The sequence below is a fragment of the Falco peregrinus genome, chromosome 1 (assembly GCF_023634155.1).
Source record: "Falco peregrinus isolate bFalPer1 chromosome 1, bFalPer1.pri, whole genome shotgun sequence".
Taxonomy (NCBI): domain Eukaryota; kingdom Metazoa; phylum Chordata; class Aves; order Falconiformes; family Falconidae; genus Falco; species Falco peregrinus.
Genome location: NC_073721.1, coordinates 3,185,784 through 3,207,690, shown reverse-complemented (window position 1 = coordinate 3,207,690; position 21,907 = coordinate 3,185,784). Strand labels below are relative to the sequence as shown.

Here is a 21,907-nt window from a genome sequence, read left to right as displayed (position 1 = left end):
TATATTTTTTTATTTTATAATTTAAAATTATTTTGTAATTTTAATTAATCATGCACAAACAACATGTGTGTTGTAACATAATCAGAGAAGTTACATGCTGATGGACATGTTTATCCCTGAAGGACCCTTTATGTCCTTCTCTCAGCCATTTCATCTACTAAAAGTTCTTACACCCTGGGAACTGCTAGGAGGACATCTCAGAGAGCACAGAGCCTGGGCCAAGTCCTCTGTAGGGTGACCCTTGAGATTTGGTCTCAATCACCATGCGCTCATCTGCCTACTTTACTGGTTGCAAGAGATTAATGTCTTAATCTCAAAACCTTGTTACATTCCATGTCTCTTTCCCAGATTTTCATTTTGTATTTGGAGCTGTTGCTGCTATTTTGCAAAACTTTTTGTTTGATTCATTTATCTTTGCTGTAGGTAATTCTTCCATGGTAGTACAGGTTGATTCATCTTCTGCAGTAACTGCTCATTTCTCTCTCTTGACTAGGCCTTCTTCACTGAAAAATATATTCATGAGCATCCAGAAGATCATGACAAGATTGAAAAACTGAAGGACCTGATCGCTTGGCAGGTAAAGAAACCTTAAGTCAGATTGGTCTGGGCCAACTGCTGTACAAAGGCAGTTTCATGTCACTTTTGAGAACATTCTTTGCCATTTAAAACTGCCCTGGAACTGGAACTAAAGTTCATCTTTTCAAATGCGACATAATTTGTCGTTTGATAAACCCACAAGGAACAAACATGATCAACTTGGGTTTTTCTTTTCCTTTTTTAATTTATAACCCTAATACCGTGAAAATGTCCCATCTATATCAAATTTGAAAATATTCTGTAATAATGTTGGTTGGTATTACTGGCCGTTTAGTTTTGCATTTTCATTTTATGAGGCTGATGTCAGAAATTCTTCTCGGACAGTAAGCTGAAATGCCCAGCCCTGAGTGCCTCCTCCCACTTGCAGGCACTGGGATGGGTTTTAGTTACTTATTCACTTCTTTCTTCAACCAACATATTTTCCATTTATTAAGTACTTTCGAAGTACACTTACAGTTCCTTTTAGCACAGAATACTACATGTGAGAGTTGCAAAAATTAATTTGCATGCAAAATTCATCTAGATGCTCACATAGTTCATTTGCTGTGTAATTTAACATGGTACGAAAGCATCGGTGATGCACAACGCATGTGAATTCCCTGGTATTTTTATGACAGGTTAGCGTAGAAACCATTTAAATGCGGGGTCACATAGGTAGTAATTGCTAAACTGGGACTGGAAGGCAGGTTTCCAGCCCTGTGCTCGACACAAAGCAGGAGCCCTCCTGCGTGAAGAGCTGCATTTACAGGTACCAAAGAGTATTTTTCAGGACAAACAAGAAACAATTCCAGTTTTGTTCCATAGGTGTTGACCAGGCCTTTTCCAGTGGTCTCAGGATAATTTCATGGTAACTAAAAAAAATACCAACGACTGGAAATGTTTTTCCCACAGAAGAAGAAAGTGCATAATTGTCTTTTTATATTCAGCTCTCTCTTTATAATAAAGGGAGTCATTTACATTTCTATTGGTTTCAATCTTAGAGGTAGTAGAACCAAAGATGCAGAATCCAAAAAAAAAAACCAAACAAAAAACACCAAACCAAAAACCAAACCACCACACCACCACCAAACCACTGAAGACCATAAAACTATCACTCTTTTGGTCTGGGAAAAAAAAAGTATTTATTTATTTATTTGGTGGTTTGGTTATTTATTTATTTATTTTCTTGTGAGCTGTTACAGAAGATTAGATTTTAGGAGCTTTAAGTTTTATAGAGGAAGATAATTTTATCCCAGAAGACTTAACTTCACGTCAGCTCTCCGTCTTTGCCTCTGATAGCGATACTTCAAATGAATTACAAACACACTTTTCCTCAGCCAAGATTCACTTTGGTGACATTCGTGTATTAGAATAATATTACTATTTGAAAATATGTATGAGAGCTAATCACACTGTATTTTAATTATTCAGTGGTTTTAAATACATAATTTCCCATCAGTATTGATAGCAACCAGAAAAAAAAAATAAAAAAAAAAGAGAAAGAAAAGGTAGGAAAAGATAGAAAAACTATTTTTATATCTGAAAAATCTTTTTACTAAAAGGTCTAACCCTTTCACTGTGGAAATCGGTGCTTTTAAATTACCTTAGCTGTTTCATATACATTTAGTCTATCCTAAGACTTAAACCTCGCCTCAAATTGTTTTCAGTTGTCAGAGCAGAGGTAGCTGAGGAGACGGGAGCAGGATGGGGAGCTGGCTGCCAGCATCCGCTGGTGTCAGGGGAGGGAGTTGTTATGGAAACTTCCCAAAGTGAGGCAGTGGTCTGAATTCATCATGGGCTTGACAGTGATTGAAAGCGAAAATGAGTTTTCATTTTTCAATAATGTGGGGCTTGGAGTTTTGCAATCACACAGAGATTTTCTTTATGCTGTATAAATCAATCTGGATATATGAAAGAGTAGCCTGACAATCGTATTATCACCTGACTCATTAAATTTAGGGGGGGTTCTATCTCCTTATCTTTTCCTCCATTGTGCTGTGGAATTCATGCTCTTCAGGATATTGTCCTTTTATAATTCCTGTGAACTTTATGTATAAGTTTCTTTCTATTATTTTTTCAGATAAATATAATGAGTAGAGCAATGTCCATTTTTGTCCATCTTAGTGCTTTTCCAACTTAGAAAAAAATGCTTCCATGCAACTACATCATTTCAAACGGATCTTTCATTTTAACATGAAGATAATGAAATGATTGATTGAAATTATGGTAATGACATGAATAATCAATGAAGTTAATTGGTCTGTATTTAGCTAATATATTTACAGCATGCCAAAACTAGTATGTCACATAAAAATCTTGTGCTGCTTCTATATAGCTGAAAGAATTTTAGCATAGATTTTACAATCATATTTTATGATACCATTATTATGAAAGATTTTCTTTTTAAGATTTAAGATTAATAATTCAAATCTATGTAGCTTTTTGGTTCTTTTCAGCCAAGCGTATCAAGATCTTAAAAAAAAAAAAAAAGAAAAAAAAGAAAATCAGGGAATAATTTTAAGTTGCAGTGAAAGTGTATAAAATTTTAGTATCGACAAAGATTAGAGTTACAAAATAGTGTTATGTGGAGCTGGTTTCCTTTCTCATTCAGCTCATTCATTTCTAGCTCAGCTACTTACGTTACCTTTACTGTTTTGTTCATCTCTCCAAAGTTGAGGACGCCCTGTAGGGTTTTTTGAAATAGAGCCCTAAGCAAACCCCCCCATCGCTTCAAAGCCAAACGAACTGGCAATATAGTGAACGCGGCAAAATTCTGCCTCTGTCTCCACATCCGACAAAGATTCCTACCGGTTTAAAATTCAGTGTCGCTCGTCACCAGATTTCCCTGTGTGGATGTCTGGAAAAGAGGTGTCAGAAGAGTTTGGAATTTAGTAGAGGACGGTGAAGCAGAAATGGTATAACAGTATGAAGGTATTTTCTCTCCGTACTTAATAAATATTTAAAGGATTAAGTGGTCTTGGACAGGGAGACCAAATACCGTGACTCAGAAATCTCACAGAAGTTCTATAGCAAAGCCGCGGGAAGTTTATTAAATTCAGCTTCTTTAAAGGAATAGCAAGGATTTTCTTCTTCTTCTGTGGTTTCTGGTCTTCTTTCATTCCCTTATAGTTGGTGCCTCCTCTTGCCAGTTCCTTGGTCTCCCAGCAGTTCCCGTACAAGGAGGCCACCAGCCTTTAGGTGCTCACGTTCTCCCAGCCCAGCCCGCTCCCAGCAGCCCTGCCCATCAGCCCTCCCGTTATTTTATTTCTCCAAGTTCCAGAAGTTCTCCAGGGCTGGTGGTGTACGCCTGGTGCATGCCAACAGTTGAAATGCTCCTTAGCACCTTCAATTTGGGGCACAGAAGGAAGCACCTACTTTTTCTTTTTCTTTCTTTTTTTTTTTTTCCTGACTGGGACATTTTCCTACAAAAAAAATTTCATTTACTTCACATTGTTTGATTTTCTAAATTGCAGATGGCTGATCCCTAGGACAGGCTCATTAGTGCATTTTCTGCTTGTAAAAATTATCTCAGAGCTGAAGCTTCGGACCCCACATGCACTTCATCTTGGTAATTTGATACTTTTTTAAAGAATCCATTTAAAATGTCAGCAGGTTCTTTTAAATAAATGAGCCAAGTGACCACTGACACCTGCAAAATAGGAGGGTCAGAGTGTGGCCTGATAATTATAACAATTTGGAAATTATTTTACTTATTCCAAGCAGGGAAGTTTTCTGCTTTTGATGTTTAATTTTTGGAGAGTACAAATCCATATGGCTGTAAATAGAAGTGACTACAATAATTATTTTTTTTCATTATTCTTGCTTCTTTTGCAGTCTTTCAGGAGGAGAAACTGTGTCCATTTCAATAGTGCCAAATCACAGAGAATCATCTGGATAAGATTTCTCAAGTTATTTCATCTGTAATTCATCTGTGTATTTATTCTTCTCCTTACTAATAAAGCTACTCCTTCTGATTGCTGTTCAGTCTTATTAGAAAAATCTGTTTTTAATCAGTATTATGATTTAATTATGAATTATTAAGCAGAAGCCTCTTAGCTTGATTGCTGCAGAGAATATCTAGTTTAGAATCAGAGCACTGTGTGGGCTGAAATGGACCTGAAAGAGGAAATATTTTTCCTAAGCTGGAGGTAGAAAACTCTAATGGTATGTCTGGATAGCTGTGGGAATGAAAACGTCTCCCTTAAAACATTTTAAAAGGTCAGCTACACCTCCACACTATGAAGTAATTATATAATCCTGTGTTGGCATGGGTATTTTGTGACAGAAGCCCTGAAGATAAATTATTATTTTCAGTTACAAAAGAGAATTAATTTGATTTTTTTTTCTCTTCTGTTCTGTTTACAAAGAAAATAAAATTTTTCGAGGGAGAAGTGTATGGTATATAAAGCTGTATGTTTTATTAATAAATATTGCTCTGCAATAGATACATGTCCAAGGATGTAGCTCATTTACAGTTTTAGAAATAGCATTTATTAAAGAAAGCATACAAGTATTTTCTCCTTCAAGGTTTTGTTTTCATGAAATTAGCAAAGGACTGATATTAATAACTTGGCGTGAGAGTCATCATTCATCAGTTTGCCATTTTAAAGTACAGCGTGTATGGGGGCCTGTGAATATAACATCAAAGGAATATTTGTGCTATCTGATAAATTCAGCTGTGCCTCCAGTATGTGGTTACTGGGCAGAACTAGGGCTGTATTAATTTTAAAGGACTTTGGTTAACAGAGAAGAAAGGAAATAACGTATAACAGATTTTTAGGTCCTTTTTTACTCTGTTGTGCTTCATATACAATAAATTATGATTATGATGATGAGAATTATTGTTATTCTTATTGCTATTATTATTGTGGGGTTTATTATGGTGGTGGTCGTGGTTGTTGTTGTTGTTGTTATCAATTTTATTATTACTGCTGCTACTGCTACTACTACTATTCCATGAGGTCTTTCACTCCTCTTGCAACATCTGTGGGAGTCTTGCCATAAGTTTTCACTTAGGAAAGACTGGGCAGACTGAAGCAACGTAACTCTGCTTTCCAGATCCCATTCCTGGCGGAAGGCATCCGGATTCACGGGGAGAAGGTGACGGAGGCACTGCGGCCGTTCCACGAGCGGATGGAGGCTTGCTTCAGGCAGCTGAAAGACAAAGTGGAAAAACAGTACGGGGTCCGCGCTGTTGTAAGTTACCTGCTAACTTTATGTTTCCTAAATATGTGGAATTTCTTTAAATTATGGGCAACTGTGTAATTCTGTGTTATAACTCCCACTGATTAAAAAAGCAATGTTGATGCAGCATTGCCTGGTTGTTCTCAGTGGTCATCTAATTATTAAATACTAAGCAGATGCTATAAGACGTGTTCAGATGGTACTGTCGTTCTCTAGTATGGGAAAAGTTTCTAAATTTCCTGAATCTGTTCCTTGAAAGTCAGTGTCATTCTCCAGTATTCCATTTTTAAGGAATTGGTTTAAAATTTAAAATAAAATTGCCACTATAGCGTGATTCTTCTAGAGCTGAATGTCACCTTTCCACAGATGTAATTACTTTTGAGATGTGAGAGCTGTGCTGCTCTACAGTAGTGTGCAGTCTTACGTGCTGTAGCATCACCCTAAATGTAGGCAGGCAATAAAAAGGTAGTTGCTACTTAATGAGATTTAGTAGTGCTGGAGTTTATGCTTTTCTCATTCCAACAAGCTATTTTCAGTTGCTGCTTCATGTTTAACATACAGCCAAGAATTTGGTGGCGTTTCCACTGGGCTTTTGTTCTGCTTTTAATTTGAGTGTCACCTCTTGGAGAGGAAAGTCAAAAGCCACAAGGATTGGGTGCTATTCTATGATCAGGTTTTAAAATTATTTAAAAAAAACAGGATGCAAGTGGTTAGAATTACTCTAGGACTGACTATGCAGAGCTGATGTCCTAATAACACGTTGAAGGCTGCCGGGGTGAGCTTTGTCTTTGCCTGCTGGTAGTCCTGACAGCAGTGTTGTAAACGCGCTGTAATTTTTAGGTTTATTTGTGAAATGACAGCAGTACGTGAGACTTGGATATGCAGTACATATCTTCTCACTGCTCCAGAAAATAAAGCACATCTATTTACCAGAAAAGACCCATTTGTCCTCTAACACGGAGGTAGCCAGTGTTATCGTGCATGAGCTACCAAGATGACCTGGCATGCTGTCAGCTCCCTCCCACCGGCACCCCATGCACCCCACTCCTGGGAGGAGGAGGATGGCATCCCAGGGTGCCAGTAGCCTGTCCTTGGCATCTTGGAAGTGCCAGGAAATTCTGGGGATCCCCGTTTTTGCTGCAAAGGCTTCTAGCTGAACTTGGAATCGTCAGATCTACTCACTGTTGAGTCGCTTTGTTCATTTTGGTTCAGGATATGTAAGTGGGCTTCAAGCTATAGCACTTACCCGCTTTTTAGAGAAAATCTTACCTTCCAAAGAGCAAATAGTGTGGTATTATTTAGGACCATATGCATTTTCCCCAAATTGGTCTCAAGAATATCCTATACAAGAAACTATTTCTCACAAAAAGGACTGGTATTTAAACCAAATGATCTGGAAAAGCAGTGAGTTATTATTAAGATTGCACAGTTCCACCTTCTGTCAGCAAAAGCCGTCTAAAAGTGAGGGAACTCACCAGCAGAACATTAATTACTGGGCCATGGCTCAGGAAACCCAGCTTGCCAGCCTGCATTTTGCCATCTCGTCTCCACCCCTGGCTCTCCCTGGCACCCTGGAAGCAGATAAGGAGCTTGCACTGTAATCCCATGAACTGCTTAGAAAGCCAGTTAGCAGGTCCCAGCAGGTGAAGGACGTGGTATCAAATGGTAGGTGCTTCTCTGCAAGTGAGTTTGGCTTCCTTATGAAAACGCTAAATTGCTTGGTTGCCCTAGTTGGGGTTGAGTCATCATTTTTGGAGGTGCTGCATCAATTCACATGTGTGCTGAGGCAGATATAACTTCATGGGCTCAGATTTTGAAGGTGATCTCTGCCACAAGGCTAAAAACATCTGTATTTGTGGTTTTCGCCGTGTACCTGAAAACTTAAGTGTCTAAAGCACAATTGCACGGAGAGGAGATCACAGAGAAAATTATGCCATCTTCGTGCCCTTCCTGCCTTCCCATCTTTAAACCCTCCAAGGCAAGAGTGGGAGCTCCATCACAATCTAGTCCTTAATAAATTCAGAAAGAAAAGAATGAGAAATAGAAAAAAAAGCAATTGTTAACATTTACAGGTTCTTCAGTTTTACCTCTGCCTCTAAATAAGCAGCAGTCACTAAACTGATTCTCAAAACAGTGAAGCAACCGAGATCTACCTGAACAGCCCTAAAACAGCACCCTTTTCTGCTTGTGGTCACTAATGGGTGCATGCCACTGAGTTTATGGACGTTATGCCAATCACATCAATAGAAACAGGGTGTGAATTTGGTTCCATATTATCTCTGGAAAATCCCACAGAGATTTATTCTGAAGAGTGGGTGATGCAGGATATGGTGAGGAAGAGAGCTTCAGCGTTCTGCTCAGCGGGATGCAGAGCATCCTGTATTAAGGAGGCAGCAAGAAAGATGCTGCAGCAGGCAGGGCAGCAAAAAAGTGCCAAGCAATGTTTTTCTCTAAGCGACCAAAATCGTGGTGGAATAGTACGTGCCAGTGAAGCATTGTGTTGTACTTTTGACAGGCTTTCCTTCAGAGGTTAATTTTCACTTTTTTCTATAGCAATGACTTTTTTTTTTACTTTTTTTTTTTTTTTCAAATGGGACCACTGAGATCTTCTGGGGAGCATGCCAGCCTTTACGGTTTCCTTCTAAGTGATGTTCCGTTTGTAGTCCTTCAAATCCATTCTGGCTAACATATTTAGGAAGAGAAAAGTTCAAATAGTAATTTATTCCCAAGGAGAACAGGAATAATTGACATTAATGATACTTGCATGTCAGTCACTTCAGTAATGTACATTTACATCATCAGGGAGAATGACTAGAAAGTCATACGCAGGTGGTGTTATCTTTCTAATTTCACTCTACCCACCAGCAAGAATTGTCAGGATTCAGGGAGTTTTATCACTTTCGTCTTCCTTGTACAAGGCCAATTTGCTAGTAGTTGTCAGGGTGGAAAATATACCTGTAATTAAACAGCATGAAGTTCTTATTTGTTGACTGAAAGAATTCAATTATTTTATGCATATATCAGTTATTAATGACTAACAAAGCTTGTATAAATATTCAGAACTCTGAAATTGTCTGAAACCAAAAAAGAAATAGCTTTCATATGTTTTCTTCTTAACCTAGATGCCACTCTTTAAATTGGCTCTCTTGACATAAAGTTCCTTTTACTGAGTTTTTTCTTGGTTTGTTTCATTTTTGCTTATTTTCTTTTTAACTCCATTTCATTTAAATATACTGACAGGACAGTCACTTCAGTTGCAGAGGTGGATTAAAAAAAAAAAAGGATTTGTAGAAAGCTCCTTTTTTAAAGCCCAGGTGTAAAAAAACCATGTAAATACCATTGAAACAAATGAATTACTGGAACATGTTTAAAATTATATATTTACCTATAAGAGCCTAAATATTTCTTCCTTGTCCATTAAATGGATTTTCTTTAGAATTTGTTTCTTTGTTGTTACACACAATGTATAATTAAGTAATATAAAACTCTACATGGAAGAAAAATTGAACCTTTCCCCGTTACTTTTGGTAAACAGATGTCAGCTATTTTGTGATTATATTGTATTATTATATTATATTTCTTTATTGCAGCTTTCGAGTCTGGATGATAGACGAGGCAGTCGGCCACGGTCTATGGTAAGATCCTTCACGATGCCGTCGTCTTCAAGACCCCTCTCCGTTGCATCGGTGTCTTCCATCTCCTCCGACAGCACTCCTTCTCGACCTGGCTCAGATGGGTGTGTAAAAATAGTCATTCGGGGCTTATCTCTGTAAAGCCTGATCTGGTGTGCGCATCTATAGGCTTTGAGGATGGTCACCACCCTGCTCCAGATCTCGGTGCTGTCAGGGTGTTACTCCTTCCGATCCTACTGACTCCTCCTGTGCGGCAGCACGATGTCTGTTTGATCTCATAAGGAACCGTGGGCTTTTTTGCTTGGGTCTTTTCCCAGTGTCTTTTATTCCAGATTTGATTCATCATAATACCCCACAAACATTAATGTGATGCAACCGTGTGAGTAACTATGTGGGGTGGGGATAGCGCTTGTAAGAGACAACCTAATACTGGCTAAAAGCCCCAGCCTGTATAGACGTTAATCTCAAGGTATATTCATTGTCCTTTTATTTTTTAACCAAGATAAATATAATGCTCTTCTTAGTCCTCTTTAAAACAAAGTTAAACAAAACCCACTAAGCCTTCAAACGAAAAACCCCGAACAAACAGGAGACAAAGTATGCCCTTTTAAAGTATTGCAAGTGTAACAGTTCAGAAGTGATCTTTTGCAAAGTCAATGATGAGACGTGTGTTCAGCCAGCCCTGTCACCGTACACAGGTGGAAGTTGGGAGAAGGAAGGGATTAGCTAACTGCTCAATCATTTCTTCTCGCTTTTGCTGCCAGAGGAAAAGCTGCTTATGGCAAGATTGTACTTCAAGACTTATCAAGATATTTCACATGAGAACTGGGAATTCTGTTGATAAGCCCTGTCTCACAGTTGCATCCCTCAAAAGAACAAAATAATCTGTTTTCTTTCTGGGGCTTCTATGCAGCCTCAGAAGTCCCTTCTCCCTCTTCCTCCCCTCAGGCATTCCCATAATCCAGAAACTCAATATTTGACCAAGGCGGCAGTTTTTTAAAGCCTCCTGAAGGGTTGCTAACTTCCAGAGATGTGTTAGAAATGTTCGTGTTCCCTGTGCTCTTACTTCACAGGGAGTTACTACCTGACTGGAGAGTAAAAGCATCAAGTAAAATTAAAGACAGCACCTAAAGACCAACGTGATGCTTACCTTAATTACAAACAGTTTATTTACCCATTGGGAAGAACTGCAAACAGCGCAATTCAGCTCTCATTACGTTGCCCTCTATAACGTATACACAATGAGTCATGCTGATATAAATGCAGGCCAGCAGAGACAATAATGTGTTTTGACTGATTCATCCACAAATGTTGTCTTGCTGGAACCTGAGGATAACTACTATCCCATGTTAGTGTGCAGCTTTATTTGATATTAGAAGAAAATTATTTTTTTCCTGCCTGCCTCTACCTCTTTCTCTTTTTCCTATGTCTTTTTCTTTTTCATTGGATGCTATTTTCTTAAATTTCACCTCTCCACCCCAGCTTTGTTATAGTACGTGTCACTTAGCAGTTTTGGAGGATCTCATGAGTCTACTCTGTATATTAAAAAAAAAAAAAAAAAAAAAAAAAGAACAAACAAAGATCACGGTGCAGCTCAGCTGGTGTTCCGAGCCCAAGGCAATACAGCTGGTACACCTGTAAGGAAAATACAACGAACAACTGTCATCACTGGGAAGACCTGAAAAAAATTCTCATTTGTTTGAACAGCAGAGCAGGAGAAGAAAAATCATCAGATATAAATAACATAATAAAAGACCTCAAAAATCCAAGTGACTGTAAAAATCATGCAGGTGGTTTGTCACTGCTAAATTGGAAGAAGTTCACCCATGTACCTACTATAGTTGATTTGGTTTATGGTCAGTTGTCCTCTCCTGCTTTCCATTTCCCCCCTCTTCATATGTTAATTTTGAGATGAGAGGTGAAGCTAAGAAAAACAACTAAAAATGGAGCTGACAGACAGTCTTGCCCAGATAATCCAACTTACATTTTATGCCATCTCCAGCTTCTCCTGCTTTGGAGCTTTTAAGCAGTAAAAACTCAAAGCAGATGTTGACATAGTATGTGGTTTACAACTCCCAACTCTATGTATAAATAAAACTCTGACTTTAAAAAAGGACCATGGGTTTATTCACTGCTTAAAATGGGACTTAGAAGTACAAATCCGAGCATTTACAAGTGGTGGTTGGATGTCGGTAAGTCCCAGTGTGCCCGTGTGATTTGCCATCTGTTGAAAGCCCTAATGTACTTCTAGTAGCAGCATGGCATGCTAGCCCATTGTATCCCCGATACACTGCGTACAAATAATTAATAGTACTAATAATAGTAATGCCTGGAAGGGAAGCAATTAATCATTGTCTGAAGAATGGCAGTTCCTCTTGTAAACTTGCAATCAGCCTGTGAGGTGGCTAAAACACACGGTGTCGGGAGAGCTGTCTTCTGCTCTGGGCTTTGTCACTGATGCGCTTTGTGGCCCTCCGCAAGTCGTCGCCCTCCCTTGTTGCTATCTGCAAAATGGGATGAAAAAAGCTTGTCGTTTTGTCCCCCAGCCCCTGTGATTTTGGCTGTGGTTATGGGGATAATGGCTGGGGAGCCGCTGCCGCAGATACTGGTTTCAGCATCTTTCCATCAAATGAGCTCACTTAGGCTGAAAACTGAAGGGCCTTTAGTGCTTCAAACAACAACAAAAATAATAATATTGGGTATTGCTGCTGGATATTGCTGCTAGTGGACATAATTAGGATAATTTCAGTGCAAATTGTCTGAAATATGAATCCCCCAGTATTTCACAGCAAAGATTGTGGCCTGGACGTGCATGCATCCCCATGGCACAGTAAATACTTTCCCAGTGTTAAAAAGTAAGCTGGTGTTGTTTGGGAATTTTTTGTTTCATTTTGGTTTTGTAGTATGATGGTTTGAGAAATTTTCTTAAAATCTGTCAGTGTAATTTTGACTAGGGTGTGCTTTTAGTAGTTTGTTTAGTTTCTAATTTAAAACAAAGTATAAAATACTTTGTCTTGCTATGAATATTTTAGCTCCTTAAGAGCAAAATATCTCTTTACCTTTTATTAAAACTAGGCATTAAAAGAAGGTGAGATGAGAGGTTCCTTTAAATTACTGTGAAATTAGTGAAAATTAGCTGAAAAGAATTCTGGTATTGCTTAGAATAGTGCTGTCCCTACAAAAGAAAAACTTTAAAAACCTGAAGTTTTCCTTTAAAAGTCCATTTAACCGCTAAAGTTTTTTCCTTTGTAGCCAGAAAACAAATAGTCATGGACTGGAAAAGTTGCAGAGCTGATGGCAGTAGCATGTCAGCCTTGCCTATATTCACACACTTGAAGCGTTCCAAGTGGGAAAATACATCTGCTTTTTGGAAACTAACCTTGCCCTTTGTTATCATCTGACTGATTTTTCTTTCCTTGGTTTATCTGTAATATCAGAACAACTAAGCTCAGCGCCCCTGGCTGCCCCTCACCAGGGCTTGCTGTAGGTGAGCAGAGGTGTGGATCTGTGAGTACACACGTGCACACTCGTGAATATATCTCCTCAAGCGCGCATGCAAAACCAGACATACACAGAGAGGCTGTTATTACAGACAGGAATGGTGCTTGTGGCTGTGGTTACACCTCTGTACCCTCATGCTTCTGGGCAACGTATAGGTGTTTCCTTTGTATTAAGGGCGATATTGTTTGTTTTTCCGTTAAAAGGTGCTGTAACTGTGATGGGTTACAAGGATTGGAAAGCGGTTTATGTTGTGCATGTCCAACAGAATATCACTACACCTCTGCAAAACAATTTCTTAGCTGTTACTTCTTCTCTAGGGAATAAATACTGCATTTTTCCTCACCAAAAAAAAAAAAAAAAAAAAAAAAACGTCTAGGAGGAATTTGGGGATTTGGCTATTTGTTACAGAAATCCTTAAAACCGTTGGTAGACATATGGGATGCCTGCCTCCAAGGGGCAGGGGAAGCAGGGGTGACATTTCTTTAATGCGTGTTAGAATTCCCTGTACCTGTATAGTGCTGATTTCCCCCGGAGTTTCCAGGGGTCTGCTGGCACACCTGCCTGCCACAGTGCCACGGCATCTACAGTGGGAGTGCTGAATGGCAAACTCATTTTTATGTAAACCACGTGCAGTGAAACTCAGGAGTTTGTGTAGCTGTAAACCAGTAAATTTACTACAAGGCAGGGAAATATGCAGTACTGGTTCTTCAGCAGTTCTGCAGTAAATTTTATTGTAAGACAATTATGATCGTTTTGCCCCCTCCTTTTCTCTTGAATGAGTTTTTCTGGATTAGCAAAGCATTGTTAACTCGAGTGAGAATTTGGGAAATATGTAAATGAAAATCAGGTGTTTTGAAAATCCTATTTTATTGACTAGGCAACAAAACATTTCCTTAGGTTTGTGCTGGAGCCTCTTCTGCCAAAAAAGATGCATTCTAGGTCTCAAGATAAATTGGACAAGGATGACCTAGATAAAGATAAGAAAGAAAAGAAGAAGGAGAAAAGAAACAGCAAGCATCAAGAGATATTTGATAAAGAATTTAAATCTACTGATATTTCTCTGCAGCAGTCTGAAGCAGTGATCCTTTCAGAAACGGTAACTTTATTAGCAAGTAATGCTTTATCTAACTCTGAGCAGTGTTCTTTCTCTTTTAAAATAAAAATGTTGATTTTTACGATTTGGTTTCTTTTTAGACCAAAAATAACTCTAAAGGAATATGCTGCAATGTTAGTATATGTGATAATGAATCAAAACCACAGCTTTTATTTGCAGTGTAAAAAAATCATGGTATCTTATATGAAAATCTTAACCAAAAGCTATATATGACTATTTGATAGAAGGAACAGATGGCATATCCTAAGTAAAATAAATGCCACCGTTGTAGCAGCCTTTTGAATTTATGGTTTCCAATAGATCGTGATGGGTTTTCTCATATTTCAGCTGACTACTGCAAGACACTTTTTGGTGGAAATGTTACAAGGTCATTTTGTGCATGGCAATTACGTATTCTTGAAAGGCTATTTTGAGCAGAAAATTGTAAGCAGTTCCACTGGTGGCTATGTGTAAGAATATTAACTACAGAGCATATCTCTCTTAAGCCCTCTCTTCTTGGCATATATTTAATTCACTGAAACTGTCCTAAAGGCTTAGGTAACTTGAGCAGTTTTAGCTCTGAAATTGAAAGCAAGGCCATTTTAAGCTGGAGCAGGGAGCGTGTGAACTAACTGTAACCTCCAAATATCTGCCTGGACACCTGTTTTGAGGCCAATAGTTTAAAACTTGCTCTCCAGAAATAAATGTAGTGTCCTTTTAAAGATTTGCACAAGCACTTATAGAGCCAGCCTTTAACTCATCAGTCTCTCATTGGTAGCTGTGTCATTTACATTGGACTTTTGAAACAATTTTTCTCTGACCTGTGATAACTACATCCTTTAAATCTTGCTCTTTGGTATTCACAGCAGAATATTACTTAGATATTCAGCCATAGTTCCTCTGTTTTCTGGATTTGCTCCTCCTTTTCCATCCAGAGATGAGCTAATCTCTCAGATGTGTCTTCTGACGTCTTGAAAGATCAGAGTTCTTTTGCCTGATGTGGCCATAGGCCCAGCATTAGCACAGCAAAAATTCAGATAAAATCCCTTTTGTGCATCTCAGGCTTTTCATCCAAACTCCCTTGAAGCCAGGGATTTTTTCCACTGACACGAGTAAATTCTGGATCAGACCTGTGTTCTTTAAATGGAGGTTCCTCCTGCCAAAGCCAGCCAGGTGAGCATCATGTGTTTTAAAACAGAAAATACATTCTGCATAGACTGCCATATGTCTCATCTTTTTGATTCAATGCATTCAACTTTGCACATTGGAGCGGTTGTGTTTTGACTAAGCCTGAACATTGCAATGGCACTCACATCTCCCAGGTCCTCAAAGGGACCAGCAGAGTTTGTGGGAGAGGAGCATTTAGCCACAGAAGAAGTAAATTGTATTTTGAGGCAGCTCAGGCAAGTTGAACTTGCACACATCCATAAGACCAGATGGGAGGTGTCCTAGGATGTTGGAGAGTTGGTTGGTGTCACTGCAAGGTCACTGTCATCCCTGAGAGGTCCTGGACATTGGAGAAGATTGCTTATGACTGGAAAAATGCAAATTCTGGCTGGAAAGGAGGACATGATAACCCTTCAAGGCATATTGTCATTTGTCATCTGAGGAACAAAAATGAGCAAAGCCCAACATGCTTTGACTCAAGTTTTCCACTCTTCCCAGTCAAGAGCTTTCAGTGCATGACTGGTATGACTAATATTCCCCTGGTTATAGAGAGGGAGGGAAATTAAAAGTCAGAATCAGTTACTTACAGTTACTTTGAGCTTCTTGAAACCCACAGATCAATGATATGAGAAGGACTTTGCTGGTGAGAGAAAACCTCTCCCTTTCCAGTACCTGCAAGCTACTTGAGCTCCAAAATGACCAAATGAATTTTTAACGCTTGGTGGTAGCCTGGTTCATTTTCTCTTGTAGGTGAAATAGTGGAAACACTCTTTTGAGATAGTTTACAAGAGTGGTTGCATGATTCCTGCTGCTGCCTTCAGGAATTTTGTACAGATAATGTCAAGCAGTTTAAAGATAAAATGTGTCTTAAAATTTTTGCACTCTGGAGGCATGTCCCCTGTTAATGATATAAAAGGGAAATTGTTAACTTTTGTGGGTGAGAATTCAGCTTTGCCGTTGTGCTACCTTTGTGGGCTGCACTGTGTTCAAGTTCCCCTTTTAGGTTGAAATTACTCGCAAAGTACTGTTACTGCTGTGGTTTATGAAGAATAAAGCATTTTGATTTATCTTGCATTAGGAGCTTGGAAGCAGAAAGTTCACTAGCTTAAAAAAGGTTAGTGATGAAATGAAGGGGTGAAAAATTAAGGATTTTTTTTTTCCTCCAAAGAGTTGGAATCCAGCTTTTACTAGAAATGGAAATAAAAATAAATATTTAAAGAGCTTCTAAAGTGAGATTTTAGCAATGAACTACTAGTTACTAGATGCGTTATTATAGTTACTGGATTCATTCTGTTGAGAATTTTAGAATTCACTCGTACCATTGCTAATTCATTTACAAGATTTCAACTATTTGGGGAATTTTCTAATGGATTCTTAGTTCTGACTTCTAAGATACTTTGGAGTTTTACAGCAGAAGGCATGCTTTTCTTTAGTAGATGACAATTTGTAAGTGACTTCAAGTAAACAGATGAGAGAATAAAAGCCAGCATGGATTTGTCAACAGCAGAGCAGTCAAGCCCTTCTTTCTTCTTCCCGTGGTAGAGGAGGAGGCTCTGGCAGGGGGAAGGATGTGGCAGACCCCCGCGGTGCTGGCATCAGTATGGCTTTTGGCACATCTCACACGATGTTCTCGTGGGCAAGACTGGGCAATGAAGTCTGGTCTGAGGTGATGCTGAAGGATACACAGCAGCCTGGAAAAACTGTGCTCAAAATTGTCACAGGTGAGACGGAGTAAATGAGAGCCTGTGATGGATGCGGATAGTGAGATATGTCAAAATAATGTCTGTGCAGAAGCACTGTGCGTGGTCAGCCTCTTAATCGTGGGCTCGGGCTCATGTCTGTTTATTAACAGGAGAGTTCGGTGTGTGTCACTTCTGTTTCACTCGGTTGTCATCCCAGTTTACAACCAGCCCACCGTGCCAGTCATAGCTGGCAGATAGCAGCTTCTGCTTGATGGCTCAAAAGTCCAGGTTCAGATATTCACCCCACACCCACATGCTCACACACAGTTGTCTGTTGCCTGACAACACTCGCGTTCTAAATTATTCCTCGCCCACCACAAATAGGTAGTTATCAGTGGTTTGCTTTCAGCAGGAAATGATGCATCAATAACCTTCTATATGAATCTGTTCTGGATCCTGTGTTATGCACTACTAATTGGTTTGTGCAGCATAATTGCAAGCATGATACCAAATTTACAGAGAATTATCAAGTGAGAGGCACAGCAGGCATGTCAGACATTGGTCATTCCCATCTCTGCAGAGCTTCGGCTACTCTTTCCAAAGACGATGTTGTCTAATGAAATGAGTGCTTCCATCACTGCAGTGGACCTCCTGACACAGGAATGTCTTTTTTTCCAATCGAATGAAACATCCTGAAGAACGTGTGAGGATTATAAACTGCAAAATTACTTCATGGAATTTTTATATTTTCTTTAAAAAGGAGCATTCAGAGGCCGTTTTGTCTAGTTGTATGGCTTAAATACTTTTCTCCAGTTATAACTGTACTCATAATGAATTTATTGACTGATCGAAACCAAAGCCCTAATTACAGAAATCTTGTAACTGTGATCTTATCAGAAGATAAATTAAGCACTTCGGTGTGTGAGGATGATCAGTAATGTCTTCATAGTTTTCTAGAGATTCATATCTTCTTTTAAGTGTCACATAAACTTCTTTAACAAAAATTTTTACTGTTAGTTCTTTGATTCCATGAGCTGGTAACAAACATAACACTGAAGCCAGGTAGCTAACAGACCACTCGAAAGCTTGTGTTAGAAATCAGAATAACGGGCTGTACATTTTCTTGATTTAGTGGCATCTGACATCATTCACTATTGATCTCGCTTCCTTAAGACCAAAAAAAATTAGCACTGGTTTCATTATGGATCAGTGGCCTCCAAAGAGTTCTTATTCCATAGCAGAACCATGATTTAAGAAGAGGACCAAGCTTGTCAATCACAAACAATGCTAAAATTTATTTGAGATAAGTAGCTACAGACCAGGGTAACTTGGGAACTTGATTCTAGCTGTTGGGTTTTTGATTCTGGTGTTGCAGCTTTCCTAATCAATTAGTATGTTTTCCTTAGTTGCTTTTTTATAGTTATATTCCTCTGAGAAAGTGATTATTTTGCTTATCCATCTTACTAAAAATATGCTTTAAAAGATCATGAAAGAAGAAACCTTTGGAGTCTTCAGGACCTGAATTTTAGTATCAGGCAAATGTCTGAAAGGTTGCCCTGAGGTCTTGATGAACTTTCAAAAAAAAGTTACATACATCATCATCATTCATTTCTCATAGAAGGGTCTCAAAGATGCAGCCTTTTATGCAAACCCTTTTAGAGTATCTATTCTGAAAATAAAAGGAAGCACTCACTTCATTTTAGGTTTCTCCTTCACAACATACTTCTAAAAAAACCAATGTGAAATGACATAATTCTTTGGAAAAGCATGAATTGCTGCTGGCATTTTCTGTTTTGTCCTAATGCAGCACCTTGGATGTAATTCCCCTAACTTCAGGCTGCTGCTTCATTTTCTGTGATCTCTTGGAAATAAAAAATTCTTCACTGCCATCAATGGAGATATGGGGGCTGGTGGATCGATAACAAACAGCAGAGCTCAGAATTGCACTCAGTAGAAGGAATCACCTTAACAAAAACATTAATTGCCCATCAGATTACAAGTACCAGTTCACTGTTTCTGATGGAGAATTTAAATGGCCTACGATGCAACCAGAGCAAAACAATATGGATAAGTCAGTGAATTAAATGTAAGCACAAACAGGCACCGTCAATAAAGTGTTTTTGGGCAGATGATGTCTTCCTCAGAAGAGTTTCACCATGCAAACAAAGAGATAAATGTTAACGGGGAAGTAGAGCCATGTGAGAAGAAAGAAAAGATTTTGAATGCTGTATAATCCTGTGTAAGGATATAGACTTCCTTAGCTGTTATTAAACAAGTGTTTGGGGAATTGGCTCATTGCTTCAGAAAAATATGCCAGGCTATGGGAAGGTGTGTGCGTTAAGTCTCAGTGTGATTCCTGGGGAGAAGGGAAAAACATTTGGAGCTGTGAAATACTTCATTAAATCAGAAATATTCTATGTTATCATTGCCCTATTACTGTTTAGGAGGTAGCGGGGAAGATGTAGCAATCGCAAGGTCTGCTGCTCAGCAGCAGCGTGTATTCCTCTGCCATCTCACTGTTTTTTTCCCTGTGCAGATCAGCCCGCTAAGACCACAGAGACCAAAAAGCCAAGTCATAAATGTCATTTCAAGTGAAAGACGTTTCTCCGTTTCTCCATCACCTCCCAGCTCCCAAGTGACGCCACCACCAGTAACTCCACGGACAAAACTTTCTTTTGGCATACAGTCCAGTAAGTCTTTAATTTTAACTAATATTTTTTTTCCTAGCAAATGTAATACAAAGTAACTTCTAGTGGGGCGATGTGTTTCCTGAGTTCAAGGTGTATTACACCTTGATTTGAGTTATTTGAGTTAAATCTTTTTGCCGTCACCATGGGATTGCTTGCAGGAACAAGAACCTACCTCTTAACGTCATGATCCTTGTACTTGCCAGCAAAAATCGTTTCAACATTTTACAGAAGAAAACAAAATTGTTGCATTGAAAAAGCTTCTTTTCCTTTTCAAGTAATCATTAGCAATTACTTCGGTATAGACTAACTGTCAAAAATTAGTGTTGTGCTTGATTCTATATTGGATTTAGGGTATTTTGGAGCATAAAGGCTGAAAAAATAATCTTTTAATGCAATTGTACCTGAAAAGAGATTTTATTTGCTATGTAGTGAGTATAAGCCAGAAGGGAAAAAAGAAGTCAGTCTTTTTGATGTATTTTTTGTTTGACGTTGACATCTCTCTGTTTTCCTGTAAAATGCTGTCTGTTTGCTTCAGTGTTCAGGAAAGCCTATTGCAAAACTGGGTGTAATACAACACCTACTTCTTTTTCAGTGCTGTTAAAAACTGTTATTCAGAATTTTCAGTTGCTAGCATGTAACAAAAAAATAAAAAAGATCTTTTTGGTACATGTACCCAAATGCTAGTTACAATACTCAAGAGTTCAATGTTAGTAAAGAGAAGAAGAGATCGTCAGTTTTAAGAAAAAAACCTTTTTTTGATCAAGGTCACTGTTTTATTTACTTTTTTTTGTTCATTAAAGCCTACTCCCTTAAATAGTGAGTGTTTTGGAAAGTTCTTGTTGCCATGAATGTGTTTGTTCTACAAATCAATAGCAACAGAATTGTCATCTAAAAGAGGTGTGCCTTTGTTTTATTGATTTGAAATTGTTGGTTGCAAACACGTGGAAGCAAGTGCAAGTCAATGCAGTGTTTCCTTTGTGTAGTCAGACACCCAAAACGAGTATTTCGGTAACAGTGAAGTCTCTCTCTTTACAGTTTTGATAGCCAAAAACTGCCAGTGTGCTCAAAACTGGAAATACAGAGAAGTATATATACTCCTGCAAAAGATACTCTTTGAATTGGATTATTTCCTCCTGTGTACATTTTCTTAAAACTAATGTGATCTCTTTTTTAAAAAAGTATCTGAAGCTGTCATGCATTTCTGAGAATATTTATGTCTGTGTGCTGGAGATTTATAGGTGTTAAGTAAAATAGGTTCAGCTTATTGCAACATCCATGGGACTCTTCCACAACCATTTGAGGAATTGTAGTGATAAACTTTTTTTAGGAATTCCAATGATAAAGAAGTTACTTCAGTGCACAGACTGGCTAAAAGCAGTTAATGGGTTGCTAAGCAATATTGCTTGCTTGTTAGCTGGCAGTTTAGGAGAATGGAGTGTAAAATTTGATCATTAGGTTAAGATGAAAAAAAGTCATCTAACTGATCCTTCCCAGCTCAAAGATATTCTCAGTGGCCCATGTCCAGTAAGGAATAAATGTTCAGAGCATACTAGTCTGGTGAAACACCTCGAAAAATGATAGCAAACCAGAAATGTTGAGTAATTATTTGTATAGTGACTGAGTTACTGGATTATATAGTTCCGCTGAATTGAGCAGGAGAAAAGGAATAGATCTGTAGCAAGTAGATCTTCTTGAAATAAGACTGAAAATTACTGAAGCTTGTGTTTGATACCTGTTTCTGCAGTAGGGTAGGTGACTCCAGGATTTCATTAAACTGCGAGAGATATTAGTTAGTCAGGGCAAATTTTTTTTTCATTATAGAATATTGTCGTTCTACTAGTTTGCCAAACTGAATGCAGATAGGTTGTTACTGTATATTATGAGCTATTCATGTGAATGGAAATACTCTGTCCACATTTACAGGGTTTTATTGCTGTCTTGCAAAAGGATGAGGTTGTGAAGGTGCAGCGTACAGGCTGTAGGAATACAATAGGGGCTGCAGAAAAAGCAAGCTGTAACAAGAGCTGGGGAATGTAGGGAAAGGGACAGAAGCAGAGCAGGATGCATGGGCAGTTGGTGACCATCCAGGTTGTTCAGAGTGTTGCAGATATTAGAGTTGATTCCACACCTTGCTTCCTCTGCACCTCTAGTGAAAAAATTGCTCACCTGCCTTTCCATGGATCTTTGAAATGTCACCCTTAAAGAAACAAAGGGTTTGTGTAAATCCTAACAAAATTTCAAAATTTTTCTTACCATCTTCTTGGTTGCACTTGGTAGTCTACGTGCAATGGCTTAGATGAAGTTAGTAGATACTGTAATATCATGTGAGATACAAAGATGAAGTGTTCAGGGTAGCTAGATTTGCTTTCTCTTTGGGTAGTA

General features: G+C 38.6%; 1 protein-coding gene across 2 annotated transcripts in view; it reads left to right on the top strand.

The window, feature by feature from the left end:
- The window catches only part of DOCK1 (dedicator of cytokinesis 1), a 319,394-nt gene that overhangs the window by 284,301 nt on the left and 13,186 nt on the right, over positions 1-21,907 (top strand). For both annotated transcript variants that reach the window (XM_055799656.1, XM_055799645.1), the window contains exons 46-50: positions 494-577; positions 5,635-5,772; positions 9,351-9,496; positions 13,791-13,989; positions 19,372-19,525. In XM_055799656.1, coding sequence (XP_055655631.1) covers positions 494-577; positions 5,635-5,772; positions 9,351-9,496; positions 13,791-13,989; positions 19,372-19,525 — 721 coding nt within the window. The remainder of the gene's footprint in view (positions 1-493; positions 578-5,634; positions 5,773-9,350; positions 9,497-13,790; positions 13,990-19,371; positions 19,526-21,907) is intronic.